The 12,981-nt window shown below is 46.8% G+C and overlaps 1 protein-coding gene across 2 annotated transcripts in view; it reads left to right on the forward strand.

Moving 5' to 3' along the window:
• The window catches only part of FTCD (formimidoyltransferase cyclodeaminase), a 40,209-nt gene that overhangs the window by 19,313 nt on the left and 7,915 nt on the right, over positions 1 to 12,981 (forward strand). For both annotated transcript variants that reach the window (XM_074968216.1, XM_074968215.1), the window contains exons 5-9: positions 1,614 to 1,793; positions 7,217 to 7,354; positions 8,302 to 8,433; positions 10,638 to 10,699; positions 12,339 to 12,468. In XM_074968216.1, the coding sequence (XP_074824317.1) occupies positions 1,614 to 1,793; positions 7,217 to 7,354; positions 8,302 to 8,433; positions 10,638 to 10,699; positions 12,339 to 12,468 (642 nt within the window). The remainder of the gene's footprint in view (positions 1 to 1,613; positions 1,794 to 7,216; positions 7,355 to 8,301; positions 8,434 to 10,637; positions 10,700 to 12,338; positions 12,469 to 12,981) is intronic.

The following is a 12,981-nucleotide window of genomic DNA, read 5'->3' on the forward strand; positions in this document are numbered from 1 at the left end:
CTCCGGTGTGATGGTGACACAGAAAGGGCTAATGCGATCCTGGGATGTGTAGAGTGGGGAGTGCAGAGAAGTAGGGCAGTGATTTACCTCCGTACATGGCAAGGGTGAGACAATGCTGGAATACTGCCTCCAGTTCTGGGGTTCCCGTTTTAAAAAGGATGCTGGGAAATTGGAGAGGGTGCAGAGAAGAGCCACAAAAGTGATCTGGGGCCTGAGGAAAATGCCGTACAGTGGGAGACTAATGAGCGCAGTCTGTTTAGCAGATCAAAAAGAAGCCAGGGAGGCACCTCGATACTTCGTAGTTTCACTAGGAGAAAGTACTCGGGACTAAAGGGCTCGTTAGTCGAGCAGAGCAAGGCAGAGCAAACAGCAATGACTGGAAGTTAAAACCAGACAACTGCAAAGGAGAAGTACGGCACCAATTGTTAACAGTGAGGGTGATTAGCCATTGGAGCCAACCACCAAGGGAAGTGGTGGATTCTTCATCTCTTGATGTCTTCCACTCCAGACTGGATGCCTGTCGAAGAGATTGGCTTTAGCCAGGCACAAGTCATTGGGCTCAGTACAGGGGTAACTGGGGGAGTTCTTTGCCCAGGTCACACGAGATAATCTAATGGTCTCTTCTGGCCTTAAGCCCTATTGATCTGTTAATCAATGGCTCCCCATTTACTCTGGCTGCCCCATTCGCCAAGTGCCCCCTGCATCTCCCCAGTCCCCCGTCACTACCTTTTCCATGGTGTGAGGGATGGCTCGTGCCTCCCCACCAGACCTGCCCCACAGCCTGGGGTGCCAGGAGGGAGTCAGCAATGGTTGGTTGCTGGTAAGACGTCGCCCACGGAGCTGTGCAGAACGTGGCAGCTCTGTGAGCTCCTGTTTTCATTCCTAATAGTTTCTCAGAGTCTCCCGTAGGGGCTGAAATGTCTCTTGTTTGGTGTCAGCCAAGAGGGGGCATCGGGAGAAATTTGAGGAAAGGCTAATGAAGCTGGTTGTGCTGGCTCATGGGGAGAAGAGGGAGCACTTCTGAGTTGTTCCGGAATTTCCCAGATGCTTTCTGTGCAGCCAGAACGTGTTCTTTTGGCCAGGCAGCCGGTGTGCTGCACTGAGGCTGCTGCGGATCGCGCTCAGCATGGTGGGTCCATTGTGACCTTGTCCTTCCTCTCCACCCCAGTCATTTGTTTGAGCCACACGTTGTTTGGCCTTGGGCTAAGATCGGGGCTCTTGGCTCCAGCTCTTGGAACACACACACACACTGACCCACAATCCTGGCGACTGGGCGTGGAATAGCTCTGAGTGAGGAATGCACCATGTCTCCGGTGCTGATTCCCAAGAGCGGGAATTGTAAATCAGGACTGGATGTTCTCGAAAAGGTCGGCTCTAGCTCAGCCACAGGTTCCTGAGCTTCCTGCCAGAATGATGGGCCGAGGTTCTCCAGCCTGCATTACACAGAATGCTAGATTAGAGATCCTAATGGCCATTTCTGGCTGGACGGTCTATGAACTCTGAATTAACTCTTGCAATCAGCTCTCTGGAGTGACAAATAAACCCGGCTGACCTTAAACGATGAGGAGTTCCTTTTCAATGGATTTTGTTCCTTTCGTTTGCTCTCTTCTAAGCTCACAAAGGCCGAGTGGGTTCCTGATTTTGGCTCTGCATCCTTTGTTCCAAGATGGGGAGCTACAGTCACTGGTGCACGCACATTCCTCATTGCGTACAACATCAACCTCCTGTGCACAAAGGAGCTGGCGCATCGGATTGCTCTCAACATCCGGGAGCAGGGCCGTGCAAAGGACCAGGTAAGCCCATTCAGTTCCTTATTCAGAATAATGAGGCTTCCCTGGGAGAGGGCACTGGATAACTAGAGCGTTGGCTCAAAAATAAAAAAATGAATAAATCCCTCTCCCACCCACTCCTAATTCCACAGTGCTTCAGATTTGAGTTGTCCATCTTTGCTGTCCCAAAGTAAGGGAGACTGGTGCCAGTTTGTGTTACAGGCTACACCTGAATTGATCACTACAAAAATTACAAACTGGGCTTGTACAGGTTTACTACCCCCTCAGCTATTTTCATACTGCTGAATTATGGTTCTGGGGGAGGAGGAATTTAGGATCCTTAGATCAGAGTAGCTGGGTAAATGCAACCTTTGTTGTAGCAACATTGGCTTTTTGACCTTTGATGTGAAGAGCATATGAGGCTCTGATTAATGTAAGCTGGTTCCTATATTCCTTGACATATCTACCCATTTATAGTATGTGATGGTGCTCTCTGGCTTAGGGCAGGCATGATGTCCCAGCAGGCGTGTGCTTGGGTTCCCACTGGGGTGGTGTCTGTTGTTGTTTCATCAAACTCTGTACATGGGAGTATCCCATGTTCTAAGTGTGTCAGTTGAGTCATCCCCCAGGGCCATCCCAGAGCCTTGTCTGAGGGTCCATCTACTGTATCTGGGAGAGAAGGGAAGCTGCTTATGTCCCTCGCCAGCACCCAGAGATACTTTGCACTTTATAGAACTGCCTTGTCAATCTCTCATGTGATCCAACAGCCTGAGAGCAGCAGGCGGGGCTTGCCAAAGTGAGCTCACAGACAAGAGAGATTTCAGGATGGACTCCCTTGTCTGACAGTGGGAATCTAGTGCTCCACAGGATGGGAGTGTATCTGAGCAGGCGATTAGAGGGATCCATCTGCAAGGAGATTGAGGGTGGGTTTCTGGGGCTGAGCAATGGGAGGCTGGACACTGAGGCTGTCACCATAAATAAAACAGGATGCACTTGTTTGTTTGTTTGATTTTTTGTTGGGGGGAGTGTTACTGGTCTCTGGCCAGGTTGCTTTCAGCATAAAACACCTGTTTGCTGGAGCTAGGCTGTGGGTCTGTCTACACTGCAATCAGAGGGGTGACTGCAGCATGTGAAGACAAACCCAAGCTCGCTTTGGTCTAGATAGTGTGGGTACCCATAGCAGTGTAGCTGAGCAGCATGGGTTAGCCACTGACATACATATCCAGCCTCCCGCATGGGCTTGTGCAGTCTATGCTGCTGCCACTTCCCTGCTATTGTTCTCTAGCTAGATGAAAGCTGCCTCAGGCGTGTCTACATATGTTGCAGTCACTAGTGCCTAGCACCGTGTGGAAATACCCTCAGTCAGTCTGGCAGGAGAGCTTAAGGTCTTTGTTAGCATAACGCAAAAATGCACTGCAGAATATTGTACTGGAATGCATAGTCTGGGCAGAGCAGATGTAACGTGGAACCACTGAGCCCAGCAGTGCTTGGGCACGTCTGACTACAGCCAGGGTGATTCCCAAACTGTACCGTAGAATCTCTATGGATAGTGATTCCATGCTCGAATAATAAGAATCTAGAACTAGGGGTATATTACTGATCACCTGACCAGGATGGTGATAGTGACTGTGAAATGCTCAGGGAGATTAGAGAGGCTATTAAAATAAAAAAACTCAATAATAATTGGGGATTTCAACTATCCCCATATTGACTGGGTACATGTCACCTCAGGAGGGGCTGCAGAGATAAAGTTTCTTGACATCTTAAACGACTGCTTCTTGGAAGAGCTAGTTAGAACCCACAAGGGGAGAGGCAATTCTTGATTTAGTCCTAAGGAGAGCACAGGATCTGGTCCAAGAGGTGAATATAGCTGGACTGCTTGGTAACAGTGACTATGATATAATTAAATTTAACATCCCTGTGGCAGGGAAAACACCACAGCATCCCACCACAGTAGCATTTAATTTCAGAAAGGGGGACCACAAAAATGAGGAAGTTAGTTAAACAGAAAGTAAAAGATTCAGCGAAAAAAGTGAAATCCCTGTAAGCTGCGTGGAAAATTTTTAAAGACACCATAACAGAGGCTCAACTTAAATGTATACCCCAAATTAAGAAACATAGTAAGAGAACAAAAAACTGCCACCGTGACTAAACAACAAAGTAAAAGAAGCAGTGAGAGGCAAAATAGCATCCTTTAAAAAGTAGAAGTTAAAGCCTAGTGAGGAAAATAGAAAGGAGAAAAAACTCTGGCAAGTTAAGTGTAAAAATATAATTAGGAAGGCCAAAAAATAATTTGAAGAACAGCTAGCTAAAGACTCAAAAAGTAAGAGCAAATTTTTTTGTAAGTAAATGAGAAGCAGGAAGCCTGTTAAACAACCAGTGGGGCTGTCAAGGTTCCTTCCCCACTCTGAACTCTAGGGTACAGATGTGGGGACCTGCATGAAAACCTCCTAAGCTTACTTTTACCAGCTTAGGTTAAAACTTCCCCAAGGTACAAATTAATTTTACCCTTTCCCTTGGAATTTCCACTGCCACCACCAAACTTTAACTGGGTTTACTGGGAAAACGTAGTTTGGACACGTCTTTCCTCCCAACCCTTGCACCCCACTTCCTGGGGAAGGTTTGGTAAAAATCCTCACCAATTTGCATAGGTGACCACAGACCCAAACCCTTGGATCTTAGAACAATGAAAAAGCATTCAGTTTTCTTACAAGAAGACTTTTAATAGAACTAAAGGAATCACCTCTGTAAAATCAGGATGGTAGATACCTTACAGGGTAATTAGATTCAAAACATAGAGAATCCCTCTAGGCAAAACCTTAAGTTACAAAAAAGACACACAGACAGGAATAGTCATTCTATTCAGCACAGTTCTTTTCTCAGCCATTTAAAGAAATCATAATCTAACACATACCTAGCTAGATTACTTACTAAAAGTTCTAAGACTCCATTCCTGTTCTGTCCCCGGCAAAAGCAGCATATAGACAGACCCAGACCCTTTGTTTTTCTCCCTCCTCCCAGCTTTTGAAAGTATCTTGTCTCCTCATTGGTCATTTTGGTCAGGTGCCAGCGAGGTTACCTTTAGCTTCTTAACCCTTTACAGGTGAGAGAATTTTTCCTCTGGCCAGGAGGGATTTTAAAGGGGTTTACCCTTCCCTTTCTATTTATGACAGGGGCCACTGGATGATGGAGATGCTAAAGGAGCACTCAAGGACGATAAGGCCATTGCAGAGAAACTAAATGAATTCTTTGCATCCGTCATCACAGCTGAGGATATGAGGGAGATTCCCAAACCTAAGCCATTCTTTTTAGGTGACAAATCTGAGGAACTGTCCCACATTGAGGTGTCATTAGAGGAGGTTTTGGGCCAAATTGATAAACTAAACAGCAATAAGTCACCAGGACCAGATGGTATTCACCCAAGAGTTCTGAAGGAACTCAAATGTGAAATTACAGGACTACTCACTGTCTTCTGTAACCTATCATTTAAATCTGCTTCTGTACCAAATGACTGGAGGATAGCTAATGTGACACCAATTTTTAAAAAAGGGCTCCAGAGATGATCCCGGCAATTACAGGCTGATAAGCCTGACTTCAGTACTGGGCAAACTGGTTGAAACGATAGTAAAGAAAATTTTCAGACACATAGATGAACATAATTTGTTGGGGGAGAGTCAACATGGGTTTTGTAAAGGGAAATCATGCCTCACCAATCTACTAGAATTCTTTGAGGAGGTCAACAAGCATGTGGACAAAGGAGGATCCAGTGGATATAGTGAACTTAGATTTTCAGAAAGCCTGTGACAAGGTCTCTCACCAAAGGCTCTTAAGCAAAGTAAGCTGCCACGGGATAAGAGGGAAGGTGCTCTCATGGATTGGTAACAGGTTAAAAATAGGAAACAAAGGGTAGGAATAAAGGTCAGTTTTCAGAATGAAGAGAGGTAAATAGTGGTGTCCCCCAGGGGTCTGTACTGGGCCCAGTGCTATTCAACATATTCATAAATGATCTGGAAAAAGGGGTAAACAGTGAGTGGCAAAATTTGCAGATCATACAAAACTGCTCAAGATAGTTAAGTCCCAGGCAGACTGCGAACAGCTACAAAAGGATCTCACAAAACTGGGTGACTGGGCAACAAAATGGCAGATGAAATTCAATGTTGATTACTGCAAAGTAATGCACATTGGAAAACATAATCCCAACTATAGCTATAAAATGATGGGGTCTAAATTAGCTGTTACCACTCAAAAGAGAGATCTTGGAGTCATTGTGGATAGTTCTCTGAAAACAACCACTCAATGTGCAGCGGCAGTCAAAAAAGCGAACAGAATGTTGAGACTCATTAAGAAAGGGATAGATAATAAGATAGAAAATATCATATTGCCTCTATATAAATCCATGCTACTCCCACATCTTGAATATTGCGTGCAGATGTGGTCGTCCCATCTCAAAAAAGATATATTGGAACTGGAAAAGTTTCAGAAAAGGGCAACAAAAATGATTAGGGGTATGGAATAGCTGTCATCTGAGGAGAGATTAATAAGACTGGGACTTTTCAGCTTGGAAAAGAGACTACTAGGGGAGATGACAGAGGTCTATAAAATCATGACTGGTGTGGAGAAAGTAAATAAGGAAGTGTTATTTACTCCGTCTCATAACACAAGAACTAGGGGTCACCGAATGAAATTAATACGGAACAGATTTAAAAAAAACAAAAGGAAGCATTTTTTCATACAACACACTGTCAATCTGTGGAACTCTTTGCCAGAGGATGTTGTGAAAGCCAAGACTATAACAGGATTCAAAAAAGAACTAGATAAGTTCATGGAGGTTAGGTCCATCAATGGCTATTAGCTAGGATGGACATGGATGGTGTCCCTAGCCTCTGTTTGCCAGAAGGTGAGAATGGGTGACAGGGGATGGATCACTTGATAATTACCTGTTTTGTTCATTCTCTCTGGGGCACCTGGTATTGGCCACTGTCAGAAGACAGGATACTGGGCTAGATGGACCTTTGGTCTGACCCACTATGGCCGTTCTTATGTTGTTAGGTTCTTATCTGTGCACACCGTCTTTAGCCTGTAAGTTCCTTAGAGCAGGGACCTGCCATTTCTATTAGTATGCAAGGCCCCATGCAAACCTATGAAGCAGAACAAATAACTAGAGGAGAGTTGGTAAGGGTCACAGTCCCACACCATTAAATCTGTACAAGTAAATATGAAGGCAACTTTATCCGTTATCAGTAGGGACTCTTCTTCCTTCATAGTACAATATTTGGCTGCTGTTACTTCTGGGTCATCAGCAAACCCAAATATGTGGGCTAGTGGCCTCCAGTTGTATATCAGTCAGTTCCCCTCATCTGCAGAATGCTTTCTCTCTCACAGACTTATTCCCAGGGTTGAGTTGGCTTGTCAGCCACCACAGCTCTGAAGTATGTTGTTCTTTGCAGCCGGGGCGTTTGAAGAAGGTCCAAGGCATGGGCTGGTACTTGGATGAGGAGAATATTGCCCAGGTTTCTACAAACCTGCTGGACTTTGAAATCACCTCCCTCCACACAGTCTATGAGGAGGTCTGCAAAGATGCCCGGGTGAGTTGCACAGGTGCTATGCAAGTTTGAAGCAGCTTTACCCAGCGCAACCAGCCTCCTTCAGAGAAGTAAAATTACAGTCAAATTGCCCATGGCTGGTGGAGAAGGAGAAAGTTCTCGCACCTATGGCATGAGAGCTTGTCTTGTAGGAGGTGTGTGTGTGAATACACAGGGAGCCACAACCTACCCTCCATGCTTAAGGCATTAAGGGAGCAGGAATGTGTGCCTCCTGAGACGTGCCAGCTGCTGCACCGTCCCCTCCGGGCTGGCAGTCACGTGGCATGGGACAGCGGCATGGCCAAGTTTGTTGGCCTAGGCTTAAGATCTGTGAGCCTATACAGGGAACACCCTGGACCCCAAGGCTATTTGTGGGCTCCCCTCTGCTTCTGTACCCTACCTTCAGTGCCTTTCGGGAGGGAGTCCAGATGGCCTTGTTTGGTGAGTTGCCAGCTATCCTCTCCTCCTCTCATGTTTTCAGGAGGCTGCTAAATGGCGTACACCCACTTCTTATCCCTTAGGGAGCCAGCCAGCCAGCTCACTCCCTCCCTCCCCTGTACAGCCTTCCCTGGCATTTCCCCATAAGCACCAGGCACACTGGGATGTCTACCCCTTGGAGTGAGGGGCGTGGTGGCAGCAGGCCCCCGTGGTGACATTAAGGTCCCAGTGCTGTAGAACTGGGGGCGAGGAGGCGAGCAGGTGACCAGCTGCACAGACCCTGTGTGCTGCGGATGGGACTGAGGGGTCAGTTGGCTGGGTCCAAACAGCAGCAGGAAGGACCAGCAAAGTGAGATCTCTGACTATGAGTCCCAATCCCTAGAATGGGAAGGGGCCTGCTTGAGTCCGGAGCACCCCTTGGCGCGGATCAAGAGTCGGGGGCAGTGGGAGAGGTGGCCAGGCAGGGAGGCTGTAATGCTAAAGGGCTGTTAAATGCTAGTCCTTGTTTGCAGAAGCTGAGCCTGCCCGTGGTGGGCTCCCAGTTGGTGGGGCTTGTCCCCAAGAAGGCCATGCTTGATGCAGCAGAGTATTACATTCAGAAAGAAAACCTCTTCATCCTGGAGGAGGAACAGAAAATCAGACTGGTAAGGCCAACGCCCATTGACATCCCTGCTCAGAAATCTTTCCCTGGAGGGAACTGCAAATGATAGCAGCTGAGCTGGCAGCTTCTTGCCTGTGAAAGGGTGTGATGGGTTTCCCTGGGGTGCAACCTGGAACTGGGGTACTGCTGAGCCCTCTGACATACCAATCTGGGCCCCATCTCACACTGTGAGGCTGTGACAAGCTGCAGATTGCTCCCGGTCTTACACTCACACAAACATCTACACAGGCAGGGACACACCCAGCTGCAGTGACATGAATGCTTCTCCTCAGCCACTCATGAATTAACAATGGAGAGGCCCCAGACAGCTCCCCCCAGCTCCACCGCCTAGGACCCCAGAGCTGTACCATCTTGCCCTGGTCAAAGGCCCGACCAGTATAAGTTTATTACCCAGTCCTCCCCTCTCTCAGTGTGGAGAGGACCATGCACCAGTTTTTATTCCTGAGCAGATTCCCCAAGCACTTCTAGCAAAACACACTGTTTTAGGTAAAAATATACAAAACAAATGTCTTAACTGCAGAAAGATAGATTTTAAGTGATTATAAGTACTGAGCGTACAGATCAAAGCGGGTCACATAAGAAATAAAACAAAAATGCAATCTAAGCTTTATAAACTAGGTAAGGTTTGAATCAAGCGGTGTCTCACCCTGTTAGCTCGTACAAGCAGGTTACAGCTTTTACATACACAGGCTGGAATTCTTCTGTCCCACGTGAGACCTCCTTTTCCAGTTCAGTCTTTTTTCCTAAGGTGTTTCCAGGTGTTCAGTTGCAAGGGGAGTGAGGCCAAGTGATGATGTCACTTCCCCTCTTTTATAGCTTCTTCCACCTTGCTAGAAAGATCTTTGCTCATGACTTGGGGTTCCGCTCCACTCTCCCCTGGCCCCTGGTCAAGCATCTTCCATTGCCTACATGTGATCCCTCTGGGAAACCTCCATCGTAAACAATTCCTGAGATAGTCCCTGAGCGTGTGGATTCCCCTTAATGGGGCCATTAGTACTGTCTGGCTTCTTCATTGTTGTACCTGAAAGGCTGGTTGTGGGTGTTCCCAGCCTCACAACATATTTCAATAACACACACACAGCAAAACTTCATAACTTCCCATACAATGACAACACATACAATCCAACCGGATATTAATGTTCAACAGATCAAGACTTTTAGAATGATACCTCACAACGCATACTTTGTACAAAACATAGCCTAATTATATGACAGTGGTGAATATGGGAGTGCCAGGGTGTTGTTTTGGGGCACAGAGGGTCACAGAGGGTCAGGCAAAAAGCAATGGAGCAAAATCAGATCTGTCTTTTCCTTTCCCACCAGAGAATATGAAAGATTTGGAGGTTCCTATTTATTCCCTTGCTCAGAAACCAAACCAAGCCCCTGAGGCAGATAAAACTCCCAGTGACATTCTGAAGAAGGACTTATTGCTGTGAATGAGACAGCATTCATTGGGTTAGGTTCCAAAGGGATGTTCAGTGACTTGGGAGGTTGGAGAAGTGCTGTGTGGGAAAGCAACCTGCTTAATGTCCTTAAGGAATCTATTTCTGTGTGTATTGGGTTTATTAAAACTCTACAGGAGCTTCCCAGAGCCTTACCCAAGTGGCAACTGTTTCCTTGGCCCACGGGATAATTCATTTTCCACGTGGTAGGTATCATGATGTATGGTGCCCTTTAAAAATAATATACAAAGGGAAAATGAATCAGCTTTCAGGGTTTTAAAGACATGGTGCTGTATTTCAAATGCCATGTCACGCTTCGTTAGAACCAAAAAGGACCAGTTTTGTTTAGCTCTGATATCACACTTTGGGTTAATGTCTTGCTAAGGCATTTTGAATAGGGTGGGTGAAAATCCCTAGATAAGAGTTAGTTAATTACGATGATGATGATGAGGATGGTGATGGACAGCTTGGATGGATATCAGAACATACTCATGGCTGGAACCAATTGTAGGTTACTAGCTTTGATACTGTTCCTTGTAAAAACTTAACATTGATTTTTAGAAACGTGTACATGACCTAAGTGTCCCAAGTGAGGCCAGTCCTTACTGGCTGGATATTTACATCAAATCACTCGCTCGGAATTCCTGGCCATCCGATGAGCCCTGGAACTGAATATTCTCCCCCAGAAGTGAGCAAGGCTAATATGTTGACTTTGCCTTGATGAATGTGTCTTTCTTCATTTCAGGTAGTCAGCCGGCTGGGCCTGGATTCCTTGTCTTCATTTAACCCCCAGGAGCGCATTATTGAGTATGGACACCTTGTCCATTTTTTTTGTCACTCTCCTTGTTTGTAGCCCAGGAGAATAGCTGGTGACTCAATTTACTGTTGCTCAGATCCCAAAGTAGCACAATCTTCCTGGGATGCCATTAGGAACTCATTTGTGTTCCTACAGGGTTTAAAATGCTCCTGGCTGCCCAATGAAATGTTGATTTCAACAACATTTTTGATGGGAAAAAGTCAAAAAGAATCGCTTTGATTTTCTCATTTTGTTTCACTAATCCTGAAATGTTTCATTTAGATAAGGTAAAAAAGTTTTGGTTCAACTTTATCACTTTAATTTTGTTTTGACTTTAAGTTTTTAATAAAATATAATGTATGTTACGTTTAATAGTTGACATATTTATGTATAACATATGTTAAAAATAAAATGAAACACTGTCAAAATGACACATTTTTACCTTATTGAAACAAAACAATCTGACTTTATTGAAATGAAACTTTTCAGTGGTCCCAAATCAAACTTTTTCAGAATTTTGATTTCATAGGAAATTTCAAAATTTTGGCTTTTTGTTCTAATTCAGAACGTTTTTTTTTCTTCATAATGTCAGAATTTCCCACAGGCAAGAAATTCCAGTGTCTGCCGAGTTCTAGTACTGGACAATGAAGTGCTGGGTTTAGACAGCACCATCAGGAGCATCCAGGGTTTGCTTAGCAATCAGCGTACCTGGCTTAACATGCCACTGCATATCCAGTTTAGCCAGCATGGGTGTCTACACGTGCTGCACTCACACCTGCCAATCGCAGTGCAGACACACCTGCAGGGTTGTATGCTGCTTCCCTTCACCATAGTATCTAGCACCTTGCATGTAAAGTCATTAGCAAGAGCAAAGTTCCTAGAGGACTTCATGGAGTCTCTGGTTTATTGTGGAAGGGCTGTTTCCAAGAGGAAGGGTTTGCAGCGTTTCCTAGAGCTGGTCAGACTCTGGAGGACTGTTCTGTAGCTGGATACCCTCCGCTGGCCTCCCTCCCACCCTCACTCATCACTGGCCATTGCAGGCTCAGCCCAGCTGGTGGCTGTCCCCTGAGAAGAGCAGCATGGTCATTCCCCATGGGGTTGGGGGACGATGCCTTGGCAAGTGGCAGTGCCCAGTCCCTTCTCTGCCCCGAAGAGCAGCTCCTCTCATTTCACGGCACTGCTGCCAGCTCCGAGACGCCTCTGCTCAGAGCAGTGGAGGGGATTTTTAAAGGGGAAGAGTTGGATTTTTGTGGGGATGGTTCATGCGTTGCAGGAGAGAGGAACGATCCCTTCTGCCAGAAGTGTCTCCACTAAGGGCTCCCCCACGCAGGCCCTGGAATAAGCAGTTCTCCTTCAGGATAGGCTGCTGCTGGTTTCCATTTCCCAAACTGGGGGTGGAGTTTCTCTCCACAGATATAGCCCCGAAAGGCCCAGTGAATTCAATGCAGCTCCTGGCTGTGATGGTCTAGGCCTGAGGGTGCCACATGGGACCCCGGTTCAGGTTTCTGGTAAAGGAATTATCAGGGCATGCTGGGAAGAGCCGTCGGAGCATGGTTGGGGCTGCTCAGAATGCCTGGCTTCCCTGCAGTTGCTTGACACTCTGGCCTGGAGCAGGGAAGGGCTGAGTTCCTCCTGATTTGCTGTTGGCAGGTACCTGGTGCAGAACGGTGAGGCAGACGGAGGCTTGGTGTCCAAGTCTCTCCACACGTTCGTGCGTGCCGTTGGTGCGAGGTCAGCAGCTCCTGGGGGAGGATCGGTGTCTGCAGCAATGTCTGCTCTGGTAGGTTTGCGCTTGGCTCTCCTGTGTTACAGCAGGGCGACTGCTTCCTAGCGGGGTGGAGAGCCTGCCCTGGGTGGGGTGGGAGCCCACTCTAAGTCAAACACTGACATTGTCCACAAGTGAGTAGTAGGAGAAACTGTAGCCCAGGGGTTCTCAAACTTTTGTACTGGTGACCCCTTTCCCATAGCAAGCCTCTGAGTGCGACCCCCCGTTATAAATTAAAAACACTTTTAAATATATTTAACACCATTATAAATGCTGGATGCAAAGCAGGGTTCGGGGTGGAGGCTGACAGCTCATGACCCCCCATGTAATACCCTGCGACCCCCTGAGGAGTCCCGACCCCCAGTTTGAGAACCCCTGCTGTAGCTCGTCTACCAGGGGGTGTTGGCAGCAACAGGGGCTGGGGTCACTATCTAGGGGAATCTCTTTAACAATGCACACCAGAACTGGCTCGAGCCCCCATCTGGAAAACTACACACTGCCCCGGGTGACTCTAAGAGGCCTCTGCCG

This window comes from Natator depressus, chromosome 11, assembly GCF_965152275.1.
Source record: "Natator depressus isolate rNatDep1 chromosome 11, rNatDep2.hap1, whole genome shotgun sequence".
In the NCBI taxonomy this organism is placed as follows: Eukaryota; Metazoa; Chordata; order Testudines; family Cheloniidae; genus Natator; species Natator depressus.